Consider the following 12,314-nt stretch of genomic DNA (forward strand, 5'->3'; position numbering starts at 1 on the left):
TTGTTTATTCTTACTCCACTTGTCCCTTAAGTATAAATATTTGCCCTGTGTTCTGCCCTTAACACCTTTTTTTTGTACCTCAGTCCTTGAACAAATTTACCTGGTAACATTGCTATTATTACTAAATAATAACCAGTGTTAACTACAGTGTTATATTAGTTTAGGTGTACAATATTAGCGACTCAACAATTCTGTTGTTCACTCTGTGCTCATCGTATTAGCGTACTCTTAATCTCCTTCACCCTAGCTCCACCCACCTCCCCTCTGGTAACTATCAGTTGTTGCTCTATAGTTAAGAGTCTATTTTTTGGTTTGTGTCTCTTTTTTTTTTCTTTTGTTCATTTATTTTGTTTCTTAAATTCCACATATGAATGAAATCATATTGTATTTGTCTTAGTCTTATTCATTTAGCATAGGCTTATTTCATTTAGCATAATACTCTCTAGATCTATCGATGTTGTTGCAAATGGCAAGATTTCATTCTTTTTATGGGTGAATAATATTCAATCATATATACATATATATAATGTGTATATATGTAATATATATAATGTGTATATATGTAATATATATAATGTATATATATGTAACATATATAACATATATGATATGTGTGTATATATGTGTGTGTGTGTATACACACACATGCATATACACCACATCTTTATCCATTCATTTGGACATTTTGGACACTTAGGTTGCTTCCATAATTTGGCTATTATAAATGATGCTGCAGTAAACCTAGGAGTGCATGTATCCCTTTGAATTGTTTTCGTATTCTTTGGGTAGATACCTAGTAGTGCAGTTACTGGATCATAAGTTATCTCTATTTTTAACTTTTTGAGGAACCTCCATACTGTTTTCCATAGTAGCTGCACCAGTTTGCATTCCCACCAACAGGGCAATAGGGTTCCTTTTTCTCCACATCCTCACCAACATCTGTTGTTTCTGGCGTTTTTTATTTTAGTCATTCTGACAGGTGTGAGGTGATATCTCATTGTGGTTTTGATTTGCACTTCCCTGATGGTGACTGATATTGAGCATATACTTCGTTATTTTTTACCTTCCTCCTGAAATCCAGAACCAAGGTTCCACCTGTCTGCTGAATATCTTCCCACAGGTCCCCTACTAGTACTTTGAACTCAGCATGTTAAACTGTGCAAGGTTAAAAATGCTCACTAACTTCTCATCTCCCCCAACCTTTCCTTTTTTCTTTCTTGTCTCTTAAGCAGTGGCCTCACTTTCCTCACTTTCATCCAAGTTAGAAGCTTTGGCAATCTTTGAGTCCTCACACTTTTTCTAAGGCCCCGCCCCCTCCCCCTAAAAATATTTAATTGGTTTCCAGATCCTGTGATTTCTACCTCCAAATCTCTCTCAGATGACTCTCCCTTTTTATTCCATTCCCAGTTTCATCTATATTCTCTGTCCCACAATATTATAATAGTCACTTTACTGAACACATGGCTAACCATCTAAACACCCTCTTTGCTGGCATAAATGCCGGAGCAATCTTCCTAAAGCATAATTCTAATTGTAATCTCCCTGCCCAGAGGCCTTGGAAACTTATGATTGCCCATAGAACAAAGTCAGTATTCAGTTCTCCTGGAATTTAAATTGCACCATAATCTGATCCCACTTAACTTTGCTAATCTCATCACTTTTCCCTTGTAACTCCTCTGTATCTATACACACAGACCTTCCTGATCTCTAAACATTCCCATTTCTCCTCCTGGAAGTGATGTCTCCCTTCTCTGTTTTTAAGTGTAGTATTGCAATCCTAAAATGGTCGTGTGTGTTCACTCAATCTACGTTCTCTTCCTTGAGAACAGGGACCAGATTTTAACCCTTTATTTATTTTTTAATCTCTTCCATAGCGCTCAGAATAACGTTTTATCTGTGGTAAGCAGAAATGTTGTTGAATTGAAGGATTATTCACAACTGATTCTGAACTGATATAGGCAGAAAATTTTTTCTATGAAAATTTTTGTCAAATTAGAAAATGGAAGCATAAGTAAATCACCGTTCATTTTCCACATAAAAGTACAATAAATCCTACTCTTGCTATTGATTTCTGATTCAAAATAATACTGAAGCACAGCATTGGGGTTTTTTTGTTTTGTTTTCTTCATTGGTTTTATTTTATGTTTGTTCCCCAAGGAAAAAAATCATATTTATACTCTTATATGTTTTGTGTTAATTTTTTTATACAGCATTAACAATGCTTTCCTTTGGCCAGGTGTGTAGTACGTGGATCGGAAGTGGAGTTGTCAGTGATCTCAATGACCTCCGTCGAGTGCACAATCTGCTTGTTTCTTCTCTGGACAAAGTGCAGGCTGGAAAAGGATCTTCTAGCCAACTGTACCGAGAGAGTGCCACAACCATGGAAAAACTGGCTGTTCTCAAAGCGTGGGCAGAGGTAACCACAGCCTATTGTTTTTGAACCATTTCCCCATCCATGAGAAAATGTTCCCCTACTCCTCCTGTAGGTAAAAAAAAAATTTATTTGGTTATTGTTCTTTTAAAACTGATCTTTGGTATGGAATGCTTTTTGAAAATCTATTATTTGCTCCTTCTCGCTGAAATACGTATATGTTTATGTCTCAAAAGAGCTCTTATGAAGCCTTTGAAAATTACAGTTTTTAATCAGTTTTTTCAAAATTTCGATATTGAGAAATTGATCCCTTAACTAATTATGTGGAAATTAGGCAGAGAAAACTACAAATATAAGTAATATAAAATATTTTATGCCAAGAATCTTTTATTTGACAGTTACCTGGCTGGCTCAGTTGGTGGAGCATGCGACTCTTGATCTTAGGGTTGTGAGTTCAAGCCCCACGTTGGGTGTAGAATTTACTTAAAAAAAAAAGTCTTTTATCTGATTAAATTTCAAGAGACTTGCCACTGCTCATTGATACCAAGATTGCAGTTTTCTGTTTGTGTGTTTTGTTTTGTTTTGTTTTGTTTTGTTTTGTTTTGTTTCTATAGCTGGCTTTACCTTTTTCATTCCACAGCCATTTTTTAAAAAATTGTGATATTGCTTTAAATTCACTTTTCCAAATTCCTTCTGCCATTTGCTTTCAAATTCTTATTATCTGACCTACAGTATTTCAAGTAACCCTCCCTCTGCCAACCAGTACCTGACTTCTCTATTTCTCTAGTATCAGTGGCTGATGACTACCCAGTAGACACTTGCTGACTCAGAGCATGCAGCATCCACGTGATATAGTTCAGATAAAGGACCTCTGAATTTTTGCTGTGCTTTTTTCCCCCACAAAAATAAAAATGGAAAAATATAGAGCTCAATAAGATATGGAAATTAGTTTTCTCTGATTTTTAGACTGTAGATCAAGCTATCCTTCAAGTAGATTATCCATGAAGGTTCCCTTATTTTTCCCTGCTGCCATTTTTGGCTTAGAAAGCAAAATAATATTTTTTGTTTGATTGATAAAATGATTGCTCTTATTGATAAAAATTTAGTTTTTTTTTCCAAATCAATGCAAACCTTTTTAGATGGAAAGTAGTATAAGAAAAAGTTACTATAATATGACTTATCTCTGTTTTCTCACTTTGAAAATGATAAAAATTCTTTGTTAATTTTCATGTATCTGAGTTTTTATCTAAAACTGCTACTTTTCTTGTCTGTAGAAATTACATTGCAGTTGATGTATTGATTTTTATCTGAAAATCCGCATTGTTCTGAACTCTCCAACCCCATTCACTCATTTCCCCAAATGTAGAGACCACTGTGGGGTCTGAAGTTCAGCACATTGGTTGCCAGTCAGCTAATTCTTTGCTGACCTGCATTAATATGCTTGATTCACCTACTAGGAAGCCTGGCATAGTTTAGTATAAAAAGCATTAAATATTGACTCAGAGGCCCTAGAACAAATTCTGTCTCTGGCATTTACCATCTTTGTGATTTTGGTCAAGTGATTCGACCTCTTAGAGCCTTTGTTTTTTCATTAGAACATGGAGATAATATCTTGTAAAGCAATGTATATAAAAGGACCAACCACTGGGACTGGGACTGAATGGAAAACAGATCATTACTTTTAAAAAGTTAGATCAGAACCTCACATAATTTTTTTTTAATTTTTTTTTTAACGTTTATTTATTTTTGAGCCAGAGAGAGACAGAGCATGAATGGGGGAGGGGCAGAGAGAGAGGGAGACACAGAATCGGAAGCAGGCTCCAGGCTCCGAGCCATCAGCCCAGAGCCCGACACGGGGCTTGAACTCATGGACCGTGAGATCGTGACCTGAGTCGAAGTCGGACGCTTAACCGACTGAGACATCCAGGTGCCCCAGAACCTCACATAATTAAATTAACAATGTACATTTGTATTTGACACATTTTTCTTTTGGGGGTAACTTGTGCTATAATTTAATGATTTGCACCTCACGCCTCGGCCTTCAATGCTGTCTAGCAATTCTTTCCCTGCTTATCTTCCTTTCCTTTATCATTCTCTTCAAATGGCCAGCATATTCTAGATTTCTCTCCTCAAGACCTTTCTTTGGTTATACTTTTTCACTCAGAAAGCTGAGGATTTCCGTTGTCCGTCTCCTCAGATTGTTTCCTTGAAATCTTTAGATTTACATGGTTTGGGAACTTTCCCGTTAGGCATGAGTAGGAAGGGGAGACTGTTTCCAGCTCAGTGCCATCAGTCCTGCCCACCTGTGTATCTTCAGCCTCTCCCTCTACATGCTTGGTCTTCTTACCTGCTTTCCTCCCCAACTCCGCATTCTCTTTTACTCACTGCTTTCTGTCTCTCCTCATCACATGTCAGTTCACTGAAATTTTAGTATCTCCACTTCCTAAGCTCTTGGCCACCCACTTCTCAGTCCCCCACAATCTGGGGTCTTCACTGATGCAGGCTAGCTGGGTCCGAGGACCCCGAGGGGGCCCTACAGGACCAACCAGGAGGGTCTTTGGCTTTGCTCAGGATAGAAATCAAACATGAGCTGAGAGGAAGTGGGAGCAGAGTTTACTGAAGATATAGAGAAAGCAGATACAGATACCAAGTCTCTGGGAGACTTGGAAAGGAAAGGAGAGTGAGTCTCATCTTTGCTTGGGGTCTGGGGTTTTTACTGAGGACAGTGGTCTGGTGTACATGTATTCTCAGGCATCCACGGACTGGTCAAAACAAGAACAAGTGCTCAGACATGCTCCGTGAGTCACTTGTGCCCTGGAGCCTGAGGTCTCAGTGTCAAGGTGTCTGGAGTCAGTGGTCTTGGAAAACTGATGACCCTATCTGATCACTCCTTAGATATTATCTGTTGTGCTAGAAGAATCCAAGTATTGTTTAAAAGACTATGAATATGTATATACAACTTATCTGGAATGTTAACGATATTTTCTTATTTTCTTCATTTTATGCTTCTCATTTTTCTGTTTTTCTTGTGTGATATCTAATAAGAAAAATAAGCCAAAATTTGTTAAAAAAAATAATTCTAAAAAATATATTCTCCTGTATTGCAAGTAGCAATATAAATTATAGAACCCTTTTGGAAAGGTTTTGACAGTGTCTATTCACAGCCATAAAAAGATTTATAATCAGTAATGCAGTAATTCTGTTTCTGAGACTTTAGGGAAGAATATCCAAAGTGTAGGAAGGAAGTGTTTACAAAAAAGGTTTACTTGGAACATTATTTATAATGTGAAGAACTGAACACCTTTTGTCTTTGAAAACTATACGTAGTCTTTTTTAAGATTCTGAAGGCTGACTAGAGAATCAGAAGTAAATATAAAATTTCAACGATGGGGAAATTGTTAGACCTATTATGGCTCACCCCCTGCAGCCATGAAGAGTTATGGTTATGAAGACTAGGATTCCATGGGAAAACCTTATGATATGTTGGAGGATAAAATTAAACCCAAAGTTCTCTGTACAACAGCATTCCAGCTTACAAAGACAGAATATGATAACCTGGAAATTGGAATTATAGTAATTTTAAAAACCCATTTCCAAGACTTTTTATAGTATAACTTTTTAAATAACATCAAAAGTTAAGGGAAGATACATAACATCTGGTCTATAAATCCTGTAGTGACCTCTTCTCTTCCCCACTGCATATAGAGTAAAACCTTCACCTACTTTTGCCTCCTAGTCTCTGCTCGGTCTGTACCACTTGCCAAAGCCTAAATGCATGTACAAAAACAAACGTGTATAACTGTAACAAAGAAGAATCTTTAAAATTATGATTTAGGAGGGCCGCCTGGGTGGCTCAGTCAGTTAAGCATCCGACTTCAGCTCAGGTCATGATCTCACGGTTCATGAGTTTGAGCCCCGCGTCGGGCTCTGTGCTGACAGCTCAGAGCCTGGAGCCTGCTTTGGATTCCATGTCTCTCTCTATCTCTATCTCTATCTCTATCTTTATCTCTATCTCTATCTCTATCTCTATCTCTATCTCTATCTCTATCTCTCTCTTCCCTCCCCTGCTCACGCTGTGTGTGTCTCTCTCAAAAATGAATAAACTTAAAACAATTTTTTTTAAATTATGATTTAGGAAGTTGCTATTATACATCCTTTTGGTTTACCAACTGGAGAGAAAGGATATGGATAATATATATGTAAGCAGTAAATTATATGCTCATCTCTCTGTTATAAAGACTAGATTGCTAACTATCACTTAAGGGGTTAGAAGGATATTTATGGAAATCCTTTCTGTGGCCCTTCCCCCATGCCCCAGCCTTTTTCTTTGAATGCTGTCCAATTGTGTCTAATAAGTCTGTGAAAGTAGAGACAGTAAACAGGAAGTTATACCCTATGACGAAAAGAAAAAGTTAAAAAAAGACACACATAAAAGGGGGCTTTGTAAAGTATAGCAAGAGAAACCAGAAGAAATTCAGAGAACCCTACTCAAAGAATATTTTATGAGAGGAATAGTCAGAAGTCAGAGCAATAAAAACAAGTTACCTCCAAAGCAGGTGGAGTTATTCTTTGGAGGCTCTCAGGAACTCATGAGGCTGTATCCTCTCCAGTGTCTGTACTCAGCTACTTTTGGTAATTCAATTGTATAATCATAGCAACTTAGATCATGTCATTTCTTAGTATTATGCCTTGTTATTTTCTCCTCCTGAATACCGCACTAGGTATATGTGGTTGCTATGAATATTAAGAAGGAAGCGGAGTCAAAACCAAAAAGAGCAATTAAAAGCACTGATGATGATGATGATGATTTTGGTACCATAGATGAACTACCGCCAGATAGTTTAATCACACTTGTGCAACCCGAGCTGCCAACACTCAGCCGCCTGTGGTTGGCGGCACTAAAAGACTACGCGCTTTTGACTTTACCAGCCGAATTTGCTAGTCAGCTCCCCGCAGATGGTAAGTACTGCGTTCAGAGTTTGGCCTTTATGGAGTTCAGAGTAGTAATGAAACAAAATGTAATGGGTGGAAGCTAGCGACAATCACTAATAATATTATGATATAACTTCTACATCTTAAATTTATAAAGATAGTATAACATCTTAAATTTAAATTTTTAATTATTGATAATTTAATAAAGTGATTTAAGATGTAGCAACAACATTTTCAATTTCTGTGGACTTAAACTTGGCATTCTCTCACTTGGAGCCTGTTCTCCATATTGAATTTCTGAATTCAAATACAGCCTTAAGCTTATTTGTTAACCCAAGCAAACATGTTCTCCCTGTTATGATAATAACTTTATGAGCTAACATACTCTAAATAACTATGCATAACAAGTCATTACGCATAACTATAATGAAGTTTATTGCTGTGCTGGTCAGTGAATGCAAGGACAGATGGGGGAAATCTTCAGTTTGGCAGTGTAAACAGGAAATGAGGGAGAATGGCAGGGGGGAGTTGAAAGAAAGAGAAATAAGGGACAGAGTTCCCTGTCTCTGCCACAGAGAGAAAGGCAGAAAGGCGACAGAAAGAGTGATGGAAAGCGAAGGCGACCAGGGCTTTAGGGAGTGTCTGGCAGCAGTGGAGAGGAAGCCTGTGGCCACAAGGTAGAGAAAGGTACTGGGTTCCCAGCAGCATCCACAGTTGCAGAGGAAAGACTGGAAACCCTAGCATTGGTGAGGAAAACACAGGCACTCCAGTTCAGCAGTGGCAGGAAAGACGTTAGTTTTGGTGGCTTGGTAATGAAGAGAATCTCAATTGGTCAGATTGCTCTTTTGTATGTGCTGTGTCTGAATTGTGTGTGTCCCCTCAAAATTCACGTGTTGAAACCTAATCCCCATGGTGATGGTATCAGAAAGTGAGGTCTTTGGGAAGTGCTTAGGTCATGAAGCGGAGCCCTTCTGAATGGGATTGGTACCCTTGTAGAAGAGACCCCACATGGAGTCAGAGAGATGGCCCTTAACCGAGCATGCTGGCACGTGATCTCAGACTTCCTGCCTCCAGAACTGTGAGAAATAAATTCTGTTGTTTATAAGCCACCCAGTCTGTGGTGTTTTGTTATAGCAGCCCAAATGGACTAACACAGTAAGTGATGAGTATTTTTAAGTTAGCTGTTGATAAATGGTTAAACACTTACAATAAAAAGTAATGGCTTTGATTGGCTTGATTATTTTACAGGCGGAGCATTTTATACTCCTGAGACTATTGATACAGCTAGACTTCACTACCGGAATTCCTGGGCCCCGATTCTCCACGCAGTGGCACTTTGGTTAAATAGCACAGGATTCACGTGTTCAGAGTCTGCAGAAGCAGCAGCGATACCTGGCTTACAAAAACGTTCTACACCCGTCAATTTAAACCAGGCATCAGGAGCAACACCTAGTGCTAAATCTTTGCCAGAAATTAACAAAGATAGAATGCATCTGATTTTAGGTAGGTGTGTCATGTTACTGTATTTCGAGATGTGTCCTTTCTGAAAATTCATATCTGTAGGGAAGAAAAAAATCTCTTTTCTATCTTCTTAGGTTCTGTGGCTGGCCTAAGAATTAAATTGATATGAGACAGATTAACAAGAGAAGAGCACACAGATTTTTTTAATATTTTCAACCTGAAGTAGCCATTAGGCCCAAAAACTTACATGCCGTTCTGCACAAAGAACAGTAAATGATAGGGATGTGACAAGAAAGGGCTTTGGGCCAGGGGCAGTAAACTGTGGGACAGGGCTAGGAAATATGTGCGGGAAACTGGTTTTAGTAGGTTTGTTTGTACAGGTCTATTTCAGCATTGACTCCCAGTCTGGTCTTCCTGATACAGGGAGGGCACCTTTCTCATGAGAAATTTTATGACCTGCTTGTAGGTAGAAAGGGGTCTGCTGTTCATCAAGTACCTTCAGCTCAAAATAACCAATATGCCAGAGAGGCATATTTTGGTGTGGCATGTTCTGAACTCCTCCATCTTTCATTTTAATGCCATAGAAAAGTTTTATGTATCGCAGTTCAGAGAGGGAATAATAAAAGAATTTTTAAGTACATTTTCTAAATTACTAACTGAATTTTTAATATAAAAATTTAATTATTAAAAATATTCTGGGGCGCCAGGGTGGCTCAGTCGGCTAAGCATCTGACTCTTGATTTTGGCTCAGGTCATGATCCCAGGGTTGTGGAATTGAGCCCTGTGTTGAGCTCTGTGCTAAGTGTGGAGCCTGCTTGGGATTGTCTCTCTCTCTGTCTCTGTCTCTGTCTTTCTCTCTCTCTCTCTCTCTCTCTCTCTCTCTCTTCTCCTGCCCTTCTCCCCTGCTCACATGCTCTCTCTCTAAAAAAAAACCAAACAAACAAAACTACTCTAAAAATTTTACCTGTCGTGTCTACTCACAGAGCAGTACTGAATAATTTTCAAGAAAAAAAAGCTACATTTTTCTTTTTCAACAACAGATTTTATTTTTAGTTGGCACTTAACAAATTGTCCCATGAGGAAATAACAAATGCAAAGTTAAAGCAAATTTGAATAAATTTCAACTTATAATTGCTTTATAGGTGTTCTTTTAACATTAAGATATTATAGATTCTAATGAGGCTCTTAAGTGGTCTTATCTTTTCCGGGAGGGGAAAGGAACACAGTGGTAAAATGAAATTATAGAACTCGTCAGTAAATCTTATACATGAAAATATGAGAGACTTCTAGAACTATGACCTTACCCTTATGCAAATTAAAAACAATTGTTACCTGGAGCTCCTTGGTGGTTCAGTCAGTTGGGTGACTCATTCTTGGTTTCAGCTCAGATCACCATCTCACAGTTCATGAGTTCAGGCTCTGCGTTGGGCTCCACAGCTGGTAGTGTGGAGCCTGCTTGGGATTCTCTCTCTCTCTCTGCCTTTCTCTCTGCCCCTCTCCTGCTCACGCTGTCTCTCTCAAAATAAATAGATTAAAAAAAAAAAAATTGTTACCCAAGATATCCGTTGTGCATCTGTAGCCTGCCACTAAAAAAACTTTGTAGATATGAAAATTGTCTGGCAACCATTTAATGAGAGTTAATTGTATAACTTTCATAAGTTTATTTTTAAAAGTCCTAGAAAGAAAAAATTGAATATCTTCTTAATCAACTTGATGACTGTGGAACTGCCTCCCTCCCCCAACCTCCAATTTCATTGGAGGCTACAATCTGTAGTTACAAATCTGTATTCTAAAAAGCTAGAATCTGTATTCTAAAGTTTGGCTGCTGCTTTTGGTAACCATTTGGAAGTCTACTTCAAGGTAGCATTAAATATATGCTAAAGCATCTGACAAAGAAATAGGAAAAATAGAGAAAAAAAATTGATGCGGAAGCAACGAAGTATGTGATGGTGACAAATGTGTATCTTTATTATGTACATCGCAGGTGTGAGTATACAGTTCCTTTGTTCCCCTAGACCCGAGGAGCCTATTGAACACGTCACAGCATGTCTACAGGCCTTACACACCTTGTTAGATTCTCCTTATGCCCGAGTCCATATCGCAGAAGATCAGGTACAGTGTATTTCTATAACAGTTTCTATAAATCGTATGCTTTGTTTTCGTCATATTTATCTTAAGATAATTTTCTCCCTTACGAGATAAATCTTATGTAGTAACTATTCAGGATTTTGGCTTTATCTAAGACATTATACTGAATGTTGGATGACCAGGCACAGCCCGCGTAGAGATTGGTCAGTATATCTTCGGAGATGTGTTCATCGGCAGTCAAGTACAACTAAAAATTAAGGGATGCCTTCCATCCCAGTTAATGATTCTACTAAAAAGGGGCTGAAGTAATTTATAAGGCTATTAAGTAAATTATACCACTTTTAAATGTTTGATAAAGTTTTATCTCTCATTTAATGAGATTGTTTTTTGTACTGCTCAAGTACTCCTCTAAACAGTTTAATGAATTGCTTTTTCTAATTTCTGTGTGGATTATTTAGAGGCCTTTATTCATGTTCCAGAAGCAAGCTACCAGCGGATTTGTTACTCTTCTTTTTAATTCGAAATTCTTTCCCTGGGGGCACCTGGGTGGCTCAGTCTGTTAAGCGTCTGACTTCAGCTCAGGTCATGATCTCATGGTTGATAGGTTTGAGCCCCGCATCAGGCTCTGTGCTGACAACTGGAGCCTGGAGCCTGCTTCGGATTCTGTGTCTCCCTCTCTCTCTCTCTCTGCCCCTCCCCTGCTCGTGCTCTGTCTGTCTGTCTGTCTGTCTGTCTCTCTCTCAAAAATAAAATAAAAACATGAAAAAAATTTATGTTCTTTTCATAAGAAACATCTTTTTGGTTGCCATCACTACCATGTGGGGTAATTTTCTACAAACCACAAACTAACAGATAAAAAACAAAGTTGCTGTCATTTCATTATATATTCATTGCACCCAAGCCTTGCATCCTGAAGCTATTCCTCAGCTGTACTACAGATTACTGCAAGAAACTTCAGGGTTGTCTTCAAATAGTCACACATATAAAATTCAATCTGTGAATGAAAAGGGAATACTATATTTACACTCAGTAATTTGGGTGTTAACATAATTTGTCCCACACCTAACTACCTAGCTATTTTTTGCACATAATAGTGTTTTGTTTATGCAAGCACTGCTTTACACTTGGATGGGTTTTGTTTTTTTTTTCTCCTGAGTTGGTTCCTGTGATTTCAATATCATCAGAGTACATTGACTCAAAAATTGTATTCATTCACCCAACAACTTTTACTCTGTGCCTGTCCTGGCATCAGACACATTTTGAGGCTATGGGTATCAAAAATGGTTTCACTGCACCTGGATTAGGAGACCAGTACAATATGATAAGTGCTGAGCTAGCGGATGTAACGGTCTGAGGAGGACAGAGGGGAGGAGTGCTGACATTATCAAGGAAAATAAAGATTGGGTTGTCAAAGGAGATGATGGTTGGATTACATCTTAAAAGAGTTATGAGTGAGGCAGCA

The 12,314-nt window shown here is 38.2% G+C and overlaps 1 protein-coding gene across 3 annotated transcripts in view; it reads left to right on the plus strand.

The window, feature by feature from the left end:
* HEATR5B (HEAT repeat containing 5B) overlaps positions 1 to 12,314 on the plus strand; it is a 98,814-nt gene that overhangs the window by 69,181 nt on the left and 17,319 nt on the right. For 2 of the 3 annotated variants that reach the window (XM_019447361.2, XM_019447367.2), the window contains exons 27-30: positions 2,237 to 2,416; positions 7,093 to 7,330; positions 8,552 to 8,806; positions 10,749 to 10,876. In XM_019447361.2, the coding sequence (XP_019302906.1) occupies positions 2,237 to 2,416; positions 7,093 to 7,330; positions 8,552 to 8,806; positions 10,749 to 10,876 (801 nt within the window). The remainder of the gene's footprint in view (positions 1 to 2,236; positions 2,417 to 7,092; positions 7,331 to 8,551; positions 8,807 to 10,748; positions 10,877 to 12,314) is intronic. The other variant, XM_053891002.1, reaches the window with a different exon arrangement.

This window comes from Panthera pardus, unplaced genomic scaffold (genome assembly GCF_024362965.1).
Source record: "Panthera pardus isolate Hobbes unplaced genomic scaffold, ASM2436296v1 HiC_scaffold_26, whole genome shotgun sequence".
Classification (NCBI taxonomy): Eukaryota; Metazoa; Chordata; class Mammalia; order Carnivora; family Felidae; genus Panthera; species Panthera pardus.